A 21,230-nucleotide genomic window follows, 5' to 3' on the forward strand; every position below is an offset into this window, starting at 1 on the left:
AATATATAAACGTAGTTCTACAGAAATAATTTAAAATGTACAATTTAAATCTATTCTTTATTACCTTTGTTTTTTCTTAATTACTAACAAAAATTCGGAAAATCAGATAAAACAGAAAATCTATTAAAAATCTTTTGGAAAGGTATTTAAGAGTATATAATATGAGGTAAATGTAATTTTTTATAACATTCCTAGTGATTTCTAAGACACCTCGAATAATATAGATATTTCAATTTGCAAAGCAATCATTAAATTACTTTAATTTTCGTGATGTATTTTGTTATATTATATTTATGTATTTATTTTTAAATAATTCAGAATTATTAAGGTATTTTTCGTATTCTCCCGGCTTTTCTTTTAGTGTACGAGTGGCGAGAAAATTATTGTGGCTTATCTGCTTCTGACTTTAGCTTGGCTTTGCTTTTGTTTTGTTTGAGCTGAGCCGAGCATTTAAATACACCATATTAAGGCCCATTTAAAAGGAATTTATATGTACATATATATATAAAAACAAAAAGGGGGAACCGCTCATAACGATAGTAGCGAGATAAGCCTATCCTGGACCAAGCACACAGCAACCAACTTAAGCGTGCAGGAATCTTGAATGCTATAGGAAAATTGAAAAACAGGCTCCATTACGATCGGGTCGCGTTTAGCGCCCCGCATAGACATAAATAATATGGATTTGAGTTATATGAAATAGTCCGAAGCCACATCATCGTGACGGCGCAGAGATAAGCCGGGATTTATACAAAAACAAAAAATACAAAAAACTACAGAAATTGAAATATAAATTGTGGATGCTGTGCGGTAAGAGTTCTACTTCATTTACTAGCTGAAGGCACCCTTAATGGTTGATAGCCCCATCAAATTCAAGGTGCTCGGGTCAGAGACGGACCGATCCGAGCGAGAATCGAGCACTAGCCAAGCAAACAGTGCCATCGATAAATGAAACACAGAATCGAACTCAACGGATCAGATAAGTTGTGACATTATAGAGTACATACTCTCGGGCCATTAGTCAATACAAGCAATAAAGTCCCAGGCGGGAGAGACAAATAAATGATAAGCGCCCAATTGGGCGCCCAATTGTGGGAGAAGAGGAAAAATATTTACTGACAAATAATAAATCTGTTTGGCAAACATTGGTATTTGCGATGATAAGAATTATGCTTTGAATTTACCAGCAGTGTACTTTGAATTTTAGATATGTATGTATATGGTGTACCCCAATACACCCTATAAAAATATTTCCATATTTATGGAACCATAAATTCAGTGGCTACTGTAAGTCAACGCTTGTTAATTCCTTTTTCGCCCAAAATTATGCACCTTTATTTTTTGTTTTTGGAGCAAATGCACTGAGAAAAATTGCAGGTAAAAATTATACATTTAATATATATTACTAAACAAAATTAACTGAAATATAAAATGGTTCACATATTAATTAGATATTAAAATTATTTGAATACGATTTTAATAATTTTGAATGATAAATGTAAACTGTGTGTTTTCGATTGTTTTCCCTAAAAAGTCCAAAAGCAATTAAAAACCAATTTCTTCCTAAATATTTTGTGGGGCACTTTACTGACTTATCTTATTTAGATTTCAGTTAGAAGTGTATAAAGTATATTCCATGTCCCTCTGTCCGTTTATATGAAAACCAGTCTTTCAGATTTTTGGCTTTGTAAATTAAACTTTGCAGATAGACATCTATCTAGTATTGGCAGTTTATAATTCAAAACGGTTTTGTCTACCCAAAAACAAACAAGCAAAGCATTAATTTAAGTTTTAGACTTTTGTTTTATTAATTATCTCTAAACTTTCCTGTTTTGCGATTACAAAGGAACAGAAGAAAAATTACATCCCAAAGCGCTGCCGAAAAATAAAGATATTCGGTTTGCATTTTAACTTTTTTAAAGTAGCCTAGAGAAGAACTCTTTACTGGAAGTCTTGAAGTGGGAAGCGGTCGTCTCTACTTTTTTAGTGCCTGCACAAAGTTGCCCAGATCGTATTCCTCCTCGTACTGATGCTCGGACCACAGCTCTGGCAGGTTCTCGATGATGGTGTTCATGGAGACGCCAGTGGAGCCGGATACAGCTGAGCCCTGCGGCTTGCCAGCATTGTCCTTGCTGCCGTTGAAGAGGTCAAAGATTTGCGAGGTGCCCATGGTCTGGAGTGAGGCGTTCTCTGCACTCACCACCGTATTGGCGGTGAGCAGCTTGAACTTTTGCAGCCCCATGATCTTCTCCTCAAGTGAGTTTCGCGTTATAAGCCGATAGACATTAACCACCTTCTTTTGGCCAATGCGATGGGCACGGTCCATGGCCTGCAGGTCCTTCATGGGGTTCCAGTCGTGCTCCACAAAAATAACGGTATCGGCTCCCGTTAGATTTAGACCCAGGCCACCAACCTAAAAAATAAAACAGTAAATGAGAAGAGTAATGAGAAGAGTAATAGTTTACTTACCAGTGTGGTCAGGAGCAGGACATCGATGCTGGGGTCGCTGTTGAAGTTGTTGACTATATCCTGGCGCTGGGAGGCGGGCACACTGCCATCTAGCCTAAGGTACGTGACGCTGGGCAAGTGTCTTCGCAGCAGATCGTGCTCCACAATGTCCAGCATCGCCTTCAGCTGACAGAAGATGAGTGCTCGGTGCTGGCTGACCGACTCTGTCTGGACCCCGATGCCGCAGTCGAGAAGGAGTTGTCTGCGGTAAAAATATAGAAAATATGAGAATCATGGAATATATGTATACTTTAGGATGTAGACTTACTTGAGTGCAGGCAGCTTGGCCGAGTGCTCTATGTCGTCCAGCGAGCTGTTGCCTTGGGCCAGCTGAGCGGCCACCTGGGTGAGCTCCTCTGACTGTCGCAACACCAGCTTGGGGTGGTTGCACACGTTCTGCAGGTAGCGCAGCGCCTGGAAGATGTGCGTCTGGGAGCTGAGATTCTCCGTCACCCTCGCCGGTGTCGACGAGTCGCCCAGCTTGTCCAAACAGTCTTTCAGATGCTTATTACTAAAGTCTTCGTAGAGGCGCAGCTGGAGCGGACTCAATTCGCAGAGCAGATCCTGTGTGATTTTCGGCGGCAGGTCCTTGAGCACATCCTCCTTGACGCGGCGCAGCAGGAAGGGCAGAACTTGGCGATGTAGCGCCTCCATGGCCAGCACTCCGGCCTCTTGTTCCTTGGCCGAGCTCTTGGCGTCCCGCGAGGCCAGAATGGGGCGGGAGAAGCGTTGTATAAACTGTTTCTCGGTGCCTAGGAAACCCGGCATGAGGAAGTCGAACAGCGACCACAGCTCCAGAACGTTGTTCTGGATGGGCGTGCCGGAGAGTATTAGTCTGTGGTTGGCCTTCAGAAGCTTGATGGCCTTGGAGCTCTTGGTCTTGCCGTTCTTGATGATGTGACCTTCGTCCAAGACGCAGTAGTTGAAGTGAATGCTGCTAAAGAAGTCAATGTCCTTCCGCACGGTGTCGTAAGAGGCCACCACGAGATTGCAGCTCGTTCCGATCTCGCTTCTCAGCTTCTCGCGGCCCACCGGGAATCCAAAGTAGTGCAGCGGGCGCAGGACGGAGTTCTGCGTAAGGAACTTCTCCACCTCGTACACCCAGTGACCCGTGAGGGTGGGCGGGCAGATGACCAAACTGGGAAGGTTGGCCTGCCTGGTGGCTTGACGATGCAGATGATCGCCGGCCAGGATGCAGATGGTCTGCAGGGTCTTGCCCAGACCCATGTCGTCGCAGAGAATGCCGTGCAGGTTGTACTTGTTAAGGAACCACAGCCAGTTGATGCCCGCCTGCTGGTAGCAGCGTAGGTCCACGCTGATCGGCACTGGCACCTGGTAGTCGGGAATGCTCTTTGGGTTGAACAGATAGTCTAGGAATTCGCGGTCGCGCGTCTTCCGTGCCTGCAACGGCTCGCTCTTCAGTTGCTCCGCCTTGCCATCCAGCGGCATTAACTGGACAAGATTGGCAAAACAGTGGGTGGCCAGTAGGCGCACCGACTCATCCGGATCGCTCATGGCTCCCAGCAGGGGCACCACCAACAGCACGATGTACGGCACCACTTTGATCTGCAGGCGGCTAACCACACGTTCGATGGCCTCCATCGCTCCCTGCCGGTCAATCAAGTACTCGATCTTCCCCAGCTGCGGCACCATGTCCTGGACCACAAACTGCATCGTCAAACAGGCATCGATATCCGCCAGCGCGGCAACGCACCGGGCGGCCATGTGGCGAACCGCTTTCAGGGGATGACGAACAATGTATCCAAGCGGCGACAGCAGGTCGAACATCTGGGAGTGTAGGGCGGTATGCAGATGCGGGGCGGCTGTCTCGATCAACTGGAGGGAGGTGATCAGCTCGTTGCAGGCTCCCAGCTCCGGCAGAGTGTTGGCCAGCCGCCACTCGTCCATTTCCCGCACAAACTGTGGCACCTTGCTGAACATCAGTTGCTGGAAAACGGTCACCTTGTCCACTATGTGCTCGCCGAAGGTGCTGCACAGCTTCTCGATGGCGCAGGTGGCTCCCAAGCGTTGGATCCGACACTGCCTGGCCTCCGCCTCCTTGGCTTGCTGGGCTTGCTTCAACTCAACGCTGGAAGCGGCGATGATGGCTGTGGCTAAAACTTCGCCGGCAGGCGGTCGTCCGGGACCACGGCCAGGAGTGGTGGTCGTTGGTGTGGCTGCTCCGCCTCCCCCTCCCCGAGAACTGGTGGATGCCACCGCCTGTTGCAGGGCCAGAGTCAGGATGCCGTAGTAGACACAGGTGCTGGTGACCCCCGGCGAGGGCGTCGTCTGGTGCAGTGTCTGAAGCGGCATTACCAGCATGGGCGTGTGCTCGGCATCGCTCCTCAGCAGGGTGCAGAGGTTGCCCAGGATCTTGTTGTTTGGACTAGGATTTCTATCACAGACCTGATCCATTAGATGGACCAGGAACTCTGCCGAAAGCTGCTGCAGCTGCTGGCACTGCTCCCGCTTGATGGACTCCATCAGTGGCTTGACCACTGGATTCAGCTTTTCGGGCAGGCAGTGCAGGGCACAGATTGCGCCGGCCAGCGCTGCCTGAGCACTGACATGGTAGGCACTCTGCTCGGTGGTCGTCTGCTGGTACGATGAATACAGACTCCTTCGCCGCTCCTCTAACATGTCCAGCATCTTGGGTTTAAGGGGATAGATGCGTAGATTTTCGGTCAACGTGGTGGCTACTGCTTCGATCTGCTCCAGAGTCAGTATTTTGGAGTTGTTAAAGTCATTGATCGGTATCTTGTTTTGCTTGAGTGTGGCTATGAAGTCCTGCGCTTCTTGGAGCAGTCGGGTCAGCGAGACGGCCACCTCGTCGTAGTAGACGTACTCGCTCACACACTGGTGCAGCTTCTCCTGGAGATTGGGCGGTCCTGGACGCACTGGCTCGTCCTCCAGTGCCCAAAATGCAATAATCAGGCCGCACACTATCCTCTGGACAGCCGAGTGGGCATTGAGATGACCCAGCAGCACCTTGGTATAGCACTCCGTGGGACTCTCAGTCTGCGGCGTGTAGACCACTCCCGGAGCCGGCTGCACTAGGTAGTGGGAGAGGGCTCCCAGGGCCCGCGATGAGGCGATCCGCGCTCGCATAAAGTTCGCCTCTCGCACTTCCAAGGGTGTCGCCTCGCTTCCGCCGAGGTACAACTTGAGGGTGGCATTAGAGTGGGCCAATGTGGCTCCGCCCAAGTCGTCACCGATGCGGGGCGTTCGTTTCCTAGAGGTGCCAGGATCTCCGCCGGCTTTGATAAGCACTCCCGGGTCGAAAGCAAGTCTGGGCGGCTGCATGGAAAGGCAGATCCAGGAGGAGACGTACGGACAGGCAGCGTGAAGCAGGGCACCTAGATCAGCATGTTCGATGAGATTGGACCAAACCTGACGGGCTAGGGCCTGGATATCCGCCTGTGGCTCCACCAGGATACGCTGGTATATATGACGTAACGCCTGCTGCAACAACTCCCACTTCCAATCGCCGACTCCAAAGTTTAACTTCATCATTTGCTGATCCGCCTGGACCTGATCCTTGTTCTCCTCCTTCTCCTCCACCTCCTTCTTCGGCTCCAATTTCACTTGATCGTGGACAGAGGTCAGAGTCAGAAGCGTCTTCAGAGTGGACCTTCGCACAGAGCTGGTGCTGTGCGAAAGGAAAGGCCACAAGCGGGGCACCAGCGTGGCCATGGGCTCCATTTGCACCCAACTGGCGGCCTTTGGCAGGCAGAGAATAGCAGCTAGCAGGCCCATAAAGCTGTTGCACGCCGATGTGAGCTCGTCCTGGTCCAAGAGAAGATCCCATAGCATCTTGACGATCGATGAGACTTGCGGTGGAGTCAGCAGCTTGGGCAGCCAGGAGGAGACGGGTATAAGGGTGGCCGCAGCCACAGCTCCCACATCGTCCACAACGTCCAGGAGGCCGATGAGGATGTTGTTAATGGACAGCGGCAGGTAGACGGGCAGTAGTTCCTCGCGCACCACAAACACATACTTCAGTCCCAGGAGTCCACCATGTCGCACCTCCCACTCGTTCTTGTGCTGGATCAGCTTCAGCAGGATATCCACGATCCGCTGCACCTTGGCCGCTTCGATCTCTTTCACCAGGGTGCCCAGCACTTGGGCGCATGTCTCGCGAACCGGTGCCACCACCTGATCCGAGACAAAGTCCCCGAATCGATCAAGGCACAGCACGCAGAGCAGGCGCAGAGCAGCATCCTCAAGCCAGCGGCTGTGCGCTTCATCCATTTGTTCCCGGCTTTGGTGTACCGCCTTGCCCGCTCCATGGGCATGCTGGTTAATCAGCTCCCGCAACGCGGTGGCCGCTCCATGGCGCACCTCCCATTTGGCATGAAAGAGATCAATAAAGAGGCGCGAGCAGAAATTTTCCAGTGGCCAAGATACGGCATCTACCCAAGTACCCGTGACATCTGGCACAGCAGCTGCAGGAAAAAGAAACTCCTTAATTATTTGGACTGCAGCCTTTATGACTGACCTTCCCCACTTACCATTTAAACTATAGAAGATTTCCTGACGATCCGTCGCCTTTAGTTTCTTCTTCTCTGGTTCATCCAGCGCAGATATGGCCGATGTGGGTCCGCCGTTGTTGCTGTGGTTACTGCCCGTGCTGTGGTTGCTATTTGAGTTCCGCCGGCTGCAAGTGGGCGTGACCACCGAGGAGGCAGAGGCAGAGGCTGTGGTATTCTGCCGGGCCTTGCGCTTGGCCCTGTTCATTTCCCTACAGCTGAGTTGCGCCTGACCAGCCCCATTGGCAGCTGTTTTTATGTTCAGGATTTGCTCCACGGGCGTTTTCTCGGCATTCACATTGTAGCTGCTGCCGCTCCTAGCCAGGGCCACGTCCTCATCTGTGATCATGTCGGTCAAATTGACGCCCAGCTTGGCGGCCGTTGTCAGACCCAGTTTATCGTTGAGCACCGCCCGCTGTCGACTGAGGCGACTGGCGACACTGTGCTCCTCCGCTCCGCCGCCGCTGGCCGGCTGCTCTTCCTGGACATCAAACTCGTTGCCCTCGGACCCGATGAGGCGAGCTCCCTTGTGCAAAATGTGCTGCAGGTCGAACTCGTCAAAGCTCAGCAGCCGCTCGCTGGCCGTCGTCGAGCTGGAGCCACTGGATTGACAGCTGTCCTCTTCGACGGCAGCGGTGTTGGCATCGTTGCCCGAGCGCTCCTTCTTCGGAACCAGCTGCTGTTCTGGCTGCCAGGGCGGTACCTGCTTCAGGATAGCCTCAACCGTCTGGGCCGCCGCAATGCGCGTCTCCCAGGATGAGCTGTGGAGGTAGCCCACCAGCCGGTTGAGCAGCGCATGTAGTTCTTGTGGATAAAGCTTCTGGACCTCGCCGATCTGTTTGGCGGCCGCCTGTCGTGTGGCCGCTGTAGAGCCGGATTCAAGTAGGATGAAAAGACGGTCGAGCCTGAATAAAATATAAGAGTTATTCAGCTGATTCAGGATTTCACAATTCACTTCTATATTTACCTTGATGTCATTATACAATGGTTATTTGTGATACGCTTTGTGATCGGTCGATCTAGTCTAAGTAACTAATCTGAAAATGAAAAGAGAAGGTAAGTTTAATTTTATTATAATACAGAATTGATGAATATACATTATAATCTAATCTAATCTAATCCAATTTGCTTTTCCCTTAACGATTCTACTTCACGTATGAAGATAATTTACTCAAATCTATAGTGACTGCCCCAAATATATATATAACCCTAGTTTAGACCTTTTAGATTTTATGTACGCAGTTTCAGATAAAAGGGTTTCAATCGAGATAACGCCACTTAATACTGCAAAATATGGCTAGTATTGTTTTTTTATTATAAAGAAACGCCGCTTGAAGGCAATGGAAATGCCATGACAACCTGTCAAAAGCCACCACGAGTACAGTGCGTTTCCTATGTCGTTTCTCTGAGAAATCCCTACTACTCGTTTTATTGTCAATTTAAATGAAGCTACATTACTTAATTAAACCATATTAATTAATTGTGAAGCTTGACGACTGCTAATCTCAATTGATGGAGAGGCTATTATTAAGATTCTTCGGTCTGTTATTAACTGTTGGGGCTATTAGGCAGTGACGCACTGTACAGTGACCGCATATAGCAGAGCGTCTGGCGCAATCGGAAAGCAAACCCTTCTCAGAGCGCAACTTAATCGACCAATAAGCACCGGACACGTGGTCGGATAAGACCGCCGTCGTCACCAGGCAGGGATGGGTTGGGTAGGATTTCCTGCACAGGCTAGGGTAAAAGGCTCTGTGTAAATTGAGTCACTCAACGTGAATGGTTTAGCGAATAATGGTTTCGTTTTGTTGCCGCTGAAGCGTTCTTAACAGCTCGGGGCAGAACGTGACAATTGAGCAAATTACGCCATTTCCATATGTGTATTCCGGGACAAGCGCAACCGTATTACGTACGTACGTAAGCCTACGGTAAATCCAATTTGACGAGGACTGAAACCGGCTCTAGAGATCGTTCTCCTCCGCTAATACCGATATTTCAAAGTGACAAGTACTTTTACTCTCTAAGCGTTCAGGTTTTGGTTCTCTTATCAATGCATCATCGTGTGTTGTGTGCGCCAGATAAGCATTCGTCAAAATCACAGGTTCACTGAACCACGGCCAAGAACCCAAGCAGTCACAGTCGCAGTTACAGGTGAGAAACCAACAACACCTACGCTTAGAATGAGCCACAAAGCAAGCCACAATGGTTGTTTGCGAGGCACGTGTAAATTTATTGTCAATGTTTATCCCATAAGTAATCAAGCCATTATTAATAAGGCAGGCAAGTTGCATAAATAACAACGAAACAATAATGAAAACATTTGTATGGCATGTCGCATATATCTGACTGACCAACCAACCATAAAGCCAATCTATTGCCCACAAATCTGTTGTACTTCGATTTGTCAACGACCTTGTTGACGCCACCCATCAGCACCCACCTACTGAGAGAATCGGATGATCGGCTTGGCGTGGACCTCTGGAGTCAGGAAAATTCCGCTCAGACTGGGTAATTAAATTTCCATTAGATGAACATCGACAGAGGCGAAATTTTGCAATCGCAATCATTGATTTTACCAATTGTTGTGTGTGTCGCTGCTGTTGGGTCGCGTCGCGCATTTATTTATACATTTTCCAACCAAAGATAAGCCATGAAATGTGCACACACTTTTTCATTATCACCAATATGCTTGAATGGACGATTAAGTGGAGGACAAATGTATTTCGATTTTTGTGTTTTTCGTTTGGAATGGTTTTTATAGTACTAGCTATAGAAGGTTTTTGGTGTACAGAAAAGTATTGGGGTTGAGGCATTCAATCCATTTTATTTCAAACGGGAATTGCCCATTGAACAAATAAATGTACATAAATAGCGATAAGTTATAGCCATGATTCACTTGAAGAAGGGCTATTTTTCTAGAGTTTAGAATCTAATCGCAAAAAAGCAAATAAAGTGTTCAATTAAGCCTATATTTCTAGTAATATTGATTATTTTCATGCCCAGTTTCAGAATATTTCAGCTTAATTTTTAATATTTATAGCTAAGAGTTTATGGCACATTTAAAATAAGAACAATATGCCTAGCACTTCACATTATTTCTATATATTTTATTTCAAGGAATTGGTTAATGTCTTTCTTGGGTCATCTGAATTATTGCTTTGTTTAGTTGAAATTGGCACATTTCGAGGTATTTGTGTTTGAACTCCGGAGAGTTCAATATTTATATATTTTCAATGGTATTTGGCTAATATTGTGACAGCTGTCGCTGTCTCGATCGAGATCGGGATCGGGATCGAATTTATCGACGGAGCTGCTGTTGTTTGCACAGCACACCGATGATAAACGACTCTGCAGAGGTGTTTAATTTAGCCTCATCATCGTCATCATCATCATTATCGTTATCGCCCCCCAGTCAAGTTCTGCAAGTGAACTTTGCGTATTTAAATGTTCTCGACGAACAAACTGTGACGACAAAGACTCACAAATGTTGCGAACTGGGGGGAAAATGGCAAACACGAAAAGAGCACACAAAGCACAGCGAAAAAGCGCTGAAAAAGCCGAGCTCCCCCGTTTGAAACTAGTTCAAGTGCCCTACCCCAAGAGGGGTCGGCGGAGGCTGCAGTCGATTACGGCAGCGAACCATAAATAAATACAGGTGCTTGCTTGTACCTGTGCCGCCTGAATATCGTATTGTGTTTGTGTTTTTCTTGGCGAGCGCGCAATGTGGACGCTGGATGGTTTATTCCATACATTCCGCCCACTGAAATCGGAAAAAGAGCCCAATGAATGGACGACACAAATAGCGGACGGCAAGCAAATTGAGCAATGTGCTGCGACTAAAAATACGCGCACTAGAACGAACGGGCTGCCAAGAATAGAGGCTAAAACAAAGCGCGAGTGATTAGCTATGTTTTGTGATATTCTCTACGGTGCATGAATCCCACTCTCTGGCTCCCCTTGTGTAAGGATTTGAGCTACTTTGCTGCGTTGGCGCTCTCCATACTCACAATTGAATTAAACGCTCTGCCTCTCGAGAGGCGGATCCGCTCTCTTATCACAACACAGCGTGTCCCTTGGCCCCACGCTCGGCTGCACGCACCCATGCATGGCCGGAAGCGATAAGAGATTCTCCCCCTCCCCCTTAAAATGCAGTCGAGGATAAGGGATATGGCGGTCCCCGAGTGTTGTGTCACCCACCTTTGGCAATGGTTGCGCTCGCCTCTCGCTCCCTTCCCTTTCCGGTGCGGCAGCAGTCAGCTTTCGTGGGACTGCCACAGTAGTTCATGCGCTCTGCATTTTCTAATTGATTTGTTTTTTCTCTAAAACCGTACAATCGATGCTGCGCTACCACGGCGATTTGCGCTTGTATTGGTGCAGGGGCTCTGCTGCAGCGTTTGCCTATTTCTTTTTGCCAGCAGTGCTTCCCACTCACTCGCACTCACGCACGCACATTGATTTTTCTCGCACACTGACACACGCGGTCACAGCCTCGGTGGCGAATTCTACCAGAACGCGGCAATTGTCGTTGGTGGGCGTGGGCGGTCAATGTTTTAACTTAACATTGGGCTTCACGCTGCTGCAAACACACTCCGACCGCACTATATTTTTCAGTTTTACTATTTTTTTCAATTTACCAGCAGCCATGTTCGCCCGTCGCGAGTTGCATTTATAGTGTAGGGTGACAGAGTGGGAACATACGGTTTTTAAGCGGCGCGAGCGGGACGACCATAGCGACAAGCGAGAAGGGTAGATACATTTTATGAAACAGTGGTATGAAACTTTGGTATCGAAGGTGGGCAACTTTACTGTAATCAAACCATTCATCGATGTTTTTAAAATTTTTGTAATACTATTATGGCCCTATGACACTGTAATTCAGTTTTCATTAACCAGCTACTTCATTAGGACCTTGAAAGAGACAACTATATGTGTTATTTTCTTAGATTATTTGGGTAACACGACTACGGTGACACCGATCGAAAAAGGTAAACAATATTACTATGAATTTCTATATTCCTCGTCGAAATATTCAAGCATAAATGAATGCGGAAACCTTTAAATTTATGTTTTAAAACTACAATGCCTACAATTTTTTTAATTATTACCAAATAAAATTATTTAAATTAATTTTACAGCGCAAGAACCTTGCTACCGAAAACATTAAATTCCCTAATTTTCTAATATTTTTTCAGTTCAGAAACCAGCAAAATTAAATAAAAATAAAATTCTCATTGCGAGACCACTGTGAGTTGAGCCCTCTAATGAACTGGCTGATACACATTTCAATTACAATGTTCTTCAATAAGACCGTATTTTGTTATTGAGATATGTAGATCCATCGATTTTCGCGGCAATGAAGTGGCTAATGCATTCTGCTACATAGTCATCTTGCTCGCTGTCAAATCTTTAATGAAATCTCGAACTAGTTCAAAATTTGAACAACATAATTTACTCATTTAATTGTATAGCCTAGTACTCTGACGAGAAAAAACCGCTGTATAAATTTAGACAGCGGCCAAACTCCATATAAAAAAACGGTGTCGAAAAAAAAAGAAGAAGAACTTTTAGACACGTCGTTTTTTTCGGTACTCTGACGACGAAAATGAAGCCTGCGAAAATTGAATGGCGTTGCCAGATCAAGATAGTAAACAGCTGATATCGCGCTGTCTAAATAATTCATTTGATTTATTTAGACACCCCTAATGGAGGGAAAGTTGAAGGAAAAAGGTGGCATTGATAGGGGCTGTCAAGGGGAAGCCCATAATACGGAATTTAACCCACAAAGGACATTTTAATGCCATATTTATTAATATTTTTTAAAAATATTTGTTTACAAACAGCTGTCCAGTGTGACCAAGGAAAATCCTTAATCCATAAAAAGTACATTTTCATGGAATTTCAGGATTTTCCTTATTTTTTTTGGTCACACTAGCTCGGTAGCGAAATAAACAGCGATTCCGCTGTCTAATTTAGACAGCGGGTTTTTCTCGTCAGAGTACTAGGCTTATTGTTTTTTTAATTTTAATTAAAAATTAAATTCCGTATTCCGGAGTGTTAATCAATTAACACTACAGCAGACAAATTTTCAGAACAAAAATAAGTACATTTTTGACTTAGTTATGAAATATTTTATAATCGGCCCAGCGATTTGATTGAAGCTGGAAGGGTATACAAACATAAGCTTTCTGAATATAACATCCTTTCTATTTTTAAATTATTTCACAGCACAAATATATTGCTAGAATGGTAAAAATATTTCAGTTACGAACCCGATATCGATCAATGTTTTAAAGTATCGCGATAGTACAAAATAATCGATGCACTTCCACCGCTGTCAACAAACTATCGTCGTTGGTCCAGCCCTAGCGTTCAATATTGGCTTTTGGCGTGGAAAACTGAAGAAAAAATTGAGAAAAAGCCTGCAAAAAGTGCTGCACCATGAACACACTGGGTCCTAAGAAGGACGGAAGTCCGAATATTGACTTTTTCCAGTCCCCGGAGACGCTGCAGGGCTTCGAATCCATCCGACAGTGGCTGCAGAAGAACTGCAAGAAGGTGCGTACCCCAACAACAACGCCGCCGCAAACAAAAATGGCGCTTGTCGCCGCGAAAAAAACAATAAGTAATGAAGTTGCTTTTCCGCACAGTATCTGGCGCACAGCTCGGAGCCCATCACGAAGGAGTCCCTGGCCCAACTATTGATCCACTTTCTGCAGTATGTGGAGGCGAAGCTCGGCAAGAATTCGGCGGAGCCGCCGGCGACAAGAATTCCGGTTGGTATTAGTGTGAATGTGTGCGTGATACAGGGTGCCCTGTGTCGCGTGTGTACACGTAAATATTAACCCAATGTGTTTCCATGGAATAGAACGAAAGTAATGGATGTAATTTTTTGTGAAATAAGAAAAGAAATGATCAGATATTACTGAAATTAAATATATATACCTGAGTATATATAGTGATAAAAGCATTTAACTAAATTTAATAATTCTTATGAATTTTTCCGAGCATAACTAATTTAAAATTTATGTTTGCCCTCCAGATGCGCTGCTTTCTGGACTTCAAAAGCGGCGGTGGGCTGTGCATCATCTTCTCGACCATGTTCCGCTTCCGGGCGGAGCAGCGCGGCAAGAAGTTTGACTTTTCCATCGGAAAGAACCCCACGCGCAAGGATCCCAACATCCAACTTCTGATCGAGATCGAGCAGGCCCTGGTGGAGGCAGACCTCTACCGCATTCCGTACATTTACATCCGACCAGAGATCGAGAAGAGCTTCGAGGGACGCCTGCGCGAGATCCTTGACAACCGGCGGGTGGAGATCGTTTCCGACGAAGAGGAATCCACCCACATTGTCTACCCCGTCGTGGATCCCCATCCCGACGAGTACGCACGGCCAATCTTTAAGCGCGGTGGCCATGTAATGCTGCACTGGTACTATTTCCCGGAATCTTACGATTCCTGGGCTGTAAACAGCTTTGACCTGCCGGATCACATTCCGGAGAACCCCGAGTCGCCGGCGGAACGCTGGCGCGTCTCTGCCTCATGGATCCTGGACCTGGAGCAGTACAACGAGTGGATGGCTGAGGAGGACTACGAGGTGGACGAGCAGGGAAAGAAGAAGACGCACAAGCAGCGCATGTCTATCGACGACATCATGTCCTTTGGCGACGAAAAGAAGAAGCCTGCTACTAGCTCCGGTGGCGGCAAGCAGAAGCGACGTCGCTCGCCATCACCGGCCACGTCTGCATCTACCTCGTCCTCGAAGCCGGGCAAGCGTAAGCGATCCCCGGCCGTTGTGCACAAAAAGTCCCGCAATGACGACGACGACGAAGACCTTACCCGCGATCTGGATGATCCGCCGGCCGAGCCCAATGTTCAGGAGGTGCACAAAGCTAACGCCGCGCTGCAGTCAACGGCCAGCCCGGCTCCAGGTGGCAAATCTCGTGGCGACAACGATATGATGCCCATTAAGGGTAAGTACCTAATTCTAGATTTCCCCTGGCGCGTTCTGACTTCTTTATCCATGTATGTAGGTGGCACCATGACCGACCTGGATGACGAAATGACTGGGGGAAGCGCCGCCCAAGCAATGTCCACAGGGGATGGGGACAATTCGCAGACGGGTAAGACGAGCGACAACAGCAACACCCAGGAGTTCTCCTCGTCGGCCAAGGAGGACATGGAGGACAATGTCACCGAGCAGACGCACCACATCATTGTGCCCTCGTACTCGGCCTGGTTCGACTACAACTCCATTCACGTCATCGAGAAGCGAGCCATGCCAGAGTTCTTTAACAGCAAGAACAAGTCCAAGACGCCGGAGATCTACATGGCATACAGAAACTTTATGATTGACACCTACAGGTGGGTTGGGCTTAAACCTTTTCTCTGAACTATTCCTGATTGCACTTGCTTAACTTTCAGGCTCAATCCCACGGAGTACTTGACCAGCACCGCCTGTCGGCGCAATTTGGCCGGAGATGTGTGTGCTATTATGCGTGTCCACGCATTCCTCGAGCAATGGGGACTGATTAACTACCAGATCGATGCGGATCTACGTCCGACACCAATGGGACCGCCTCCGACCTCCCACTTCCACATTCTTTCGGATACACCGTCGGGCCTGCAGGCTATTAACCCGCAGAAGACCCAACAGCCGTCGGCGGCCAAGACTCTGCTCGATCTTGACAAGAAGCCACTGGGCAAGGATGGAGGGTTGGAGCTGGGCGACAAGGGTGGCCTGGCTGGCATTAAGACAGAGGCTCTCGAGAACGGAGGCGCTGGAGCTGGAGGATTGAGTTCCGGGGTTAGCCAGTTTGGCCTGAAGTTGGATCAATATGCCAAGAAGCCGGCAGCCATGAGGAATCGCACGGCGGCCAGCATGGCGCGGGAGTGGACGGACCAGGAGACACTGCTTCTGCTTGAGGGACTCGAGATGCACAAAGACGACTGGAACAAGGTGTGCGAGCACGTCGGCTCGCGAACGCAGGATGAGTGTATCCTTCACTTCTTGCGGCTGCCCATCGAGGATCCGTATCTAGAGGATGATGGTGGCTTCTTGGGTCCATTGGGCTGCCAGCCAATTCCGTTTAGCAAGAGTGGAAATCCCATTATGTCCACCGTGGCTTTCCTGGCCTCTGTAGTCGATCCTCGTGTAGCTGCAGCTGCCGCTAAGGCTGCCATGGAGGAGTTTGCTGCCATTAAGGTAATTACAAGCTAACTCATATTGACATGTGGCGATATATACAGAAAATTCTCTGTTTTAGGACGAGGTACCCGCCACCATTATGGATAACCACATGAAGAATGTGGAGAAAGCCTCTGCAGCCGGAAAATTCAATCCCAACTTTGGCCTGGCCAACAGTGGAATCGCCGGAACAGGCAACGATAAGGAGGACGAGGAAGGCAAGGAGGGAGCTTCGGCAGCAGCTGCCGGCGGATCAGATGAGGACATGAAGGATCTAAGCAAAAAAGACGGTAAGATATCCTAGAATATACATCATATGAGGGTTTCTTGAAGGTTTATCAAATAGGATATCAACGAAGTCCTTTTTTGAGTTATTTATCTTTTAATTTTTGTCCCGGAAATCCATCTCTGTGATCTCTCTGCATCGTTTTTGTTTTTGTAAACTCTTGCGTTTTTATTGTACTCAAAATTTGCAACATGTCTATCCATTTGGCACTGTACTTTTGTATTTTGTTTCGTTTTTGTGTTGCGCCCAAATCTACCAAAATCTGCTACCAAAAAACCACATCAACACCATCACCAAACCCAAAAAACCAAAACCACAACAGACGATGCCAAGTCCAAAGACAAAACGAAATCGGATAAGACCAACACGAACACAGACTCGGGTTCCACATCATCTTCGTCAGCGTCAGGCAACACGAATAACACCGACAAGAAACTGAAAGAATCGTCCGCCTCCTCGCCCTCGGGCGACAAGTCGGCCAGCAAGTCAGAAAAATCAACAAACAAATCCTCACCCACAGACCCAACCGCCTCTGCCGGCGGAGCCGCCGATGTGGACATCAAGACGGAGGACAGCAGCGGAGATGGCGAGACCAAGGATGGCGGCAGCGATGGCAAGGAGGGATCAGGAACAGGCGCTGGTACGGGGGCTGCGGCTGCAAAGGAGGGAGCCTTTAGCGAAAACAATATGCAAACAGCGGCGGCGGCCGCTCTTGCATCCGCAGCAGTCAAGGCCAAGCACTTGGCTGCCTTGGAGGAGCGCAAGATCAAGTCCCTGGTGGCGCTGCTTGTCGAGACCCAAATGAAGAAGCTGGAGATTAAATTGCGGCACTTTGAGGAGCTGGAGGCCACAATGGAGAGGGAGCGCGAAGGTCTGGAGTACCAGCGCCAGCAGCTTATTACGGAGCGCCAGCAGTTCCATTTGGAGCAGCTAAAGGCCGCCGAATTCCGGGCTCGCCAGCAGGCGCATCATCGCCTTCAGCAAGAGCTGCAAGGTCAAGCGGCGGCAGCCGGGACGATGATTCTCCAGCAGCAACAGCAGCTGCCACAACCGCAACAGCAGCAGGCACAGCAGCAACTACAACAACAGCAACCGCTGCCGTTGCATCCGCACCTTCCGCAGCAGCAGCAGCCACTGCCACCACATCCGCACCAGCTGCCGCCGCAGTCGCAGCCCCTGGCGGGTCCCACCGCTCAGCACCAGCCGCTGCCGCCGCATATAGCAGGCTCCGTAGCTCCGCCACCCAACGGTGCGCCCTTCCAGGCGCCACCCGCTGTGGCCGCCGGTGGACCCCCTCCGCCTGGAGCACCCTCGGCCCTGGCCGCGACACCCAGCGAGGCAGGGGTAACAGCAGCAGCCGCGCAATCTCAGGGACCCACACCAATGGGTAAGTTTTAAATATAAATATTAATGTTATGTAAAAATTAATCATCTTTTTCAATAGATACCACACCGCCAAGCAGCGTCCCAGTTGCAGAGGCCAGCGGCGCCCCACCAGGCTCAGTGCCCCCCGTTGCCGCCGCCAGCATTCCTCCTGCAAGCACGGCTCCAGTCGCCGGCACAGCTCCTCCTTCTTAACTCCTACTTATAAGCCAACAGCAAGCGTTAAAGTAATTAGTTTTAAGTCGTACGCTCTCAGTATGTAATATGTATACTCCAATCTCTAAGCCCAGCCTGTCTCCTTCATTTAAACCCCAGCTTGACGAACATACATCCGTGTCCCCTGTATTACGTGTAAGATTCGTTTCGTGTCTGGTCGCAACTGCACAACTATTAAGTACCAAGTTTCCAAGTCCCGAAAACAATGGCATTAAATTAAAATCTATTTAAATATACAGAGTACGTGAGTTGTTATTTATTTCAAATATTTTTGAGCTGGCAGGCAGCTACTCGTTTCACTAAAGGTCAATTTGAAAACGGCATCAAAGACATTTCAGTTCGGACCGCCCCATCTTCTCTTTGTTGGCAGAGAGCGCTCGTAGAGCCGACAACTGTTTGGGATGCGAACCTCCTGGATAATTGTTTAAAATTGAATATAATGACCACAATTGTTTTGAAAGCTTTTTTTTTTGTAAAGTTCATTTAATTTATTTGAGATTGAATTCATTTGAGTAGAGAATATTCATTTACAATGAGTGAGGCGTGTTTCAGTGAAATCTTACTAATTATTTTGTATGTAGTGCAGCTTCGTAAAATGTAGCCAGCCAGGGTGTTGAATGTGTCTAGTGAAACTTATTCGAATCAATGGAAGCAGGTGCGTCGCCGAAGGATGTTGGGCTGCTTGTCAGCATGGATTTCGTTGCTGGAGACACTGCGCTTCAGATTTAAATTCTCTTCTTTAATTATCACCCTCGGAGATCGGTTGATGGATTCTGTCAGATCTAAGCTGGAGCAGGATCCACTCAGGCAGATCTTGGGCGGTGGTGGCGAGGATACGCTTATGTTACCTCGCATGCGAAGCTCGTTGGGCACTGTCTCCATCAGAACGGTCACGTTCTTTCTAAAGGGCGACAGAGACTTGGGAGGTGTGGATTGCTCGCAGCGCAGGTGCAGCCCGTAACGGGCCATACTCCTCACGAACGTTGTGTTGTAAAAGCGGATGATATCCACGGTCTGGCCATTGCCCAGACTGACCTGCCGGTAAACGCTGCTCTGGGCATGTGGCTGGCGACGATACTCTTGGATGATTTCGCTAAAGCTCAGACGCAGATCCTCCAATCGGGCGTGCAGATGGATGGCGCAGAGTAGCAGCAGGTCCAGGTTGCGTTGGCGCAGCAGCTCGCCGCCCTTGAGGGTGAAGGAGTACTCAGCCAGATGCCATATACGTGGATACGCATCCACTAGTGATAGCCTCTTGCAGAGGCCCAGTAGACGTCGGTGGGCCAGAGCATAGAACTTTCGCAGACAGATGCCTGCGCCGGTCGACGGGTTCTCCTTGTCCTCTGCCTGAGTTTGGACCTCCTGGTAGCTGGGAAGCCGATCGTTCTTCCCAAAGTGTTGCCACAGCTGCGAGTTGTCGCGAAAGATCAGTGTTCCCAGACACTGGTCCTCCACCGTGTGCAGGTGCCTAACCAGCACCCTCCCCAGCAAGCCTTCATCGTGGCGAACCACCAGCTCTAATATTTTTTGAAAATCGTAGACATTCAGCGAATAGCAGTCGAGGACGAAGGGAAACCGCACTTGATCGACTTGCTCATCATGTATGTGCAGAGCCACCTCCAGGCAGCAGGCAATAAGGGCTGTGGTCAGGGTGTATTGTTTCAGCAAGCTACCCAACTTTAATTGGGGCTTCAGGGCCAACTCAGAGGCCAATATCTTTTGCAGGAACTTATAGAAGAGGCCTCTAGCCAGATGAAATCGCTCTGCAGCCACCTCCTCGTTCATATGGTCCTTAACGGCACTGCTAAACGTATGGCCCAGCCTGATCAGCAGCTTCTCCACGGGGTGAACTATGGTATCATAGTTCTCTCCTTCACCAAGCGCTTTAATAATTGGGGGCATGCTCTGTGGTAGCTTGTGGTCCAGTAGTTTCTTATATGGTGAAGAGGCCGGCCGTGGACTGCTCTTGGAATCCGGACTGCTCTTATTCCGCTCTTTCGCATCCTGGCAACACAACAAGACCCTCTCATCCATCTCGCTTATGTCAGCCACATGGCTCGAGTATTTACGATTAAGGGTAGCCAAGTTGACGTCCAGCATTCCCTCCTTGAGAATCTCCCGCATGTGGGTGTCGTTGCCCAGCAGCGTCTGGTCCATGAATAGCACCATAAGGGCCTTCTGGAAAAAGGCGTTCTTCATCTGCTGCACCCCCCTCTCCGGCAGATGGGGCAGCAGGGCTCCGATGGCCTGCAAGGCGCTGTATTTTTTCAGGATGTCGGAGTCAAAGTACTTGGTGCCCCACATCGAAGGTAAGCGCGGAAAATCCCGGCGGATAACCGGGGAATTTGGCACCTCTAGCATGTTTACATACAGTAAGTCCATGCTGCAGACGAGGACCTGACAGCCGTTCACCAGGTTCTCGGTGGCAAAGCCAGGCAGCTCGTTGCGAACGACCAGGAAGAGCAGCCAGCCAAACTCGTAGAGCGAATGGTAGAAGGCAAGTGCATCCTCGTCCTCGGAGGGCTGAGTGAACAGGCTCTGGAAAATGCTCTTGTAGTGCTGCAACAGGATCAGTGTGACGCTGAACCTTCGGCGCAGCTCCTCCACCTCCAGCTGTAAAACCTTCGTGTTCTGGGCCAGCCAGTTCCAGTGCTCCATGCAGCGAAGGAACACCGACCCGCTCACCTTGAAGCAGCGCAATAAACGCGTTAGCGACATATTCCAGCAGCGGTTCCCGGTTTCTTGGAACTCGCCCTTAATGTCCCGGATCTTCGCTAGCTGCAGTTCGCTGTATACGGCGCAGCAGAGCCATCCCTGGGCGTCGTCTCCACTTCTAGCCAGTCCACCGTCCACCGCCAATCGTTGGTATGTATCGAAGGCGCTCTGTTGGATCCCCGAATCCAGCTCCAGCTGCGCGCAATTGACCTGGAATCGCTTCAACAGAGGCCCGATCTCTTTGGCCTCCCACGCGTCCATATTGTGGATATCTCGACTTCTGTTTGTTTATATTGTGAAGGATTTCTTCTTCAATTTTAAATAAATGTTTTGACTGTACAAAATGAAAATTCTGCGAGGGCGCGAACGATTCCGATAACAGCTTCTACCCGGCTTGTTATTGGATTGC

General features: G+C 48.6%; 3 protein-coding genes across 4 annotated transcripts; 1 reads left to right on the forward strand and 2 right to left on the reverse strand.

Annotated features, from left to right (window-relative positions):
• Positions 1–1,783: 1,783 nt before the first annotated feature.
• On the reverse strand, positions 1,784–11,704 carry Hel89B (histone acetyltransferase 1). The gene is made up of 6 exons (XM_017176127.3): positions 11,235–11,704; positions 8,005–8,074; positions 7,020–7,942; positions 2,777–6,953; positions 2,470–2,710; positions 1,784–2,413 (listed from the first exon to the last, which is right to left on the reverse strand). The coding sequence occupies exons 2-6, from the start codon at positions 8,013–8,015 to the stop codon at positions 1,976–1,978; spliced, it is 5,790 nt and encodes a 1,929-aa protein (XP_017031616.1). The 5' UTR covers positions 8,016–8,074; positions 11,235–11,704; the 3' UTR covers positions 1,784–1,975.
• A 1,554-nt stretch (positions 11,705–13,258) lies between these two features.
• On the forward strand, positions 13,259–18,349 carry mor (SWI/SNF- related protein mor). 2 transcript variants are annotated; one of them, XM_017176233.3, is made up of 8 exons: positions 13,259–13,592; positions 13,685–13,810; positions 14,077–15,007; positions 15,068–15,398; positions 15,459–16,239; positions 16,301–16,511; positions 16,830–17,894; positions 17,952–18,349. In XM_017176233.3, exons 1-8 carry the CDS (start codon positions 13,476–13,478, stop codon positions 18,083–18,085), a joined length of 3,696 nt encoding a protein of 1,231 aa, XP_017031722.1. In that variant the 5' UTR covers positions 13,259–13,475; the 3' UTR covers positions 18,086–18,349. The 2 variants fall into 2 exon arrangements, with proteins under 2 accessions (XP_017031722.1, XP_070143428.1); XM_070287327.1 differs by having other exon boundaries at positions 13,263–13,592; positions 17,028–17,894.
• Positions 18,350–18,584: 235 nt separating this feature from the next.
• Positions 18,585–21,215, reverse strand: Rbf2 (Retinoblastoma-family protein 2). The gene has a single exon (XM_017176022.3). The coding sequence runs from the start codon at positions 21,080–21,082 to the stop codon at positions 18,749–18,751; it is 2,334 nt and encodes a 777-aa protein (XP_017031511.1). The 5' UTR covers positions 21,083–21,215; the 3' UTR covers positions 18,585–18,748.
• Between the last annotated feature and the right edge of the window lie 15 nt (positions 21,216–21,230).

This window comes from Drosophila kikkawai, chromosome 3R (assembly GCF_030179895.1).
Source record: "Drosophila kikkawai strain 14028-0561.14 chromosome 3R, DkikHiC1v2, whole genome shotgun sequence".
NCBI classification, from domain to species: domain Eukaryota; kingdom Metazoa; phylum Arthropoda; class Insecta; order Diptera; family Drosophilidae; genus Drosophila; species Drosophila kikkawai.

Bases quoted from the DNA above. Each gene is read 5' to 3' on its own strand.
- mor (XM_017176233.3), top strand. From the start codon at position 13,476: ATGAACACACTGGGTCCTAAGAAGGACGGAAGTCCGAATATTGACTTT. The intron at 15,008-15,067 runs GTAAGTACCTAA...CCATGTATGTAG, and splicing joins CGATATGATGCCCATTAAGG to GTGGCACCATGACCGACCTG. The intron at 16,240-16,300 runs GTAATTACAAGC...TCTCTGTTTTAG, and splicing joins AGGAGTTTGCTGCCATTAAG to GACGAGGTACCCGCCACCAT.
- Hel89B (XM_017176127.3), bottom strand. The intron at 2,711-2,776 runs GTAAGTCTACAT...TTTTTACCGCAG, and splicing joins GCCAAGCTGCCTGCACTCAA to ACAACTCCTTCTCGACTGCG. The intron at 2,414-2,469 runs GTAAGTAAACTA...TTTATTTTTTAG, and splicing joins TCCTGCTCCTGACCACACTG to GTTGGTGGCCTGGGTCTAAA.
- Rbf2 (XM_017176022.3), bottom strand. From the start codon at position 21,082: ATGGACGCGTGGGAGGCCAAAGAGATCGGGCCTCTGTTGAAGCGATTC.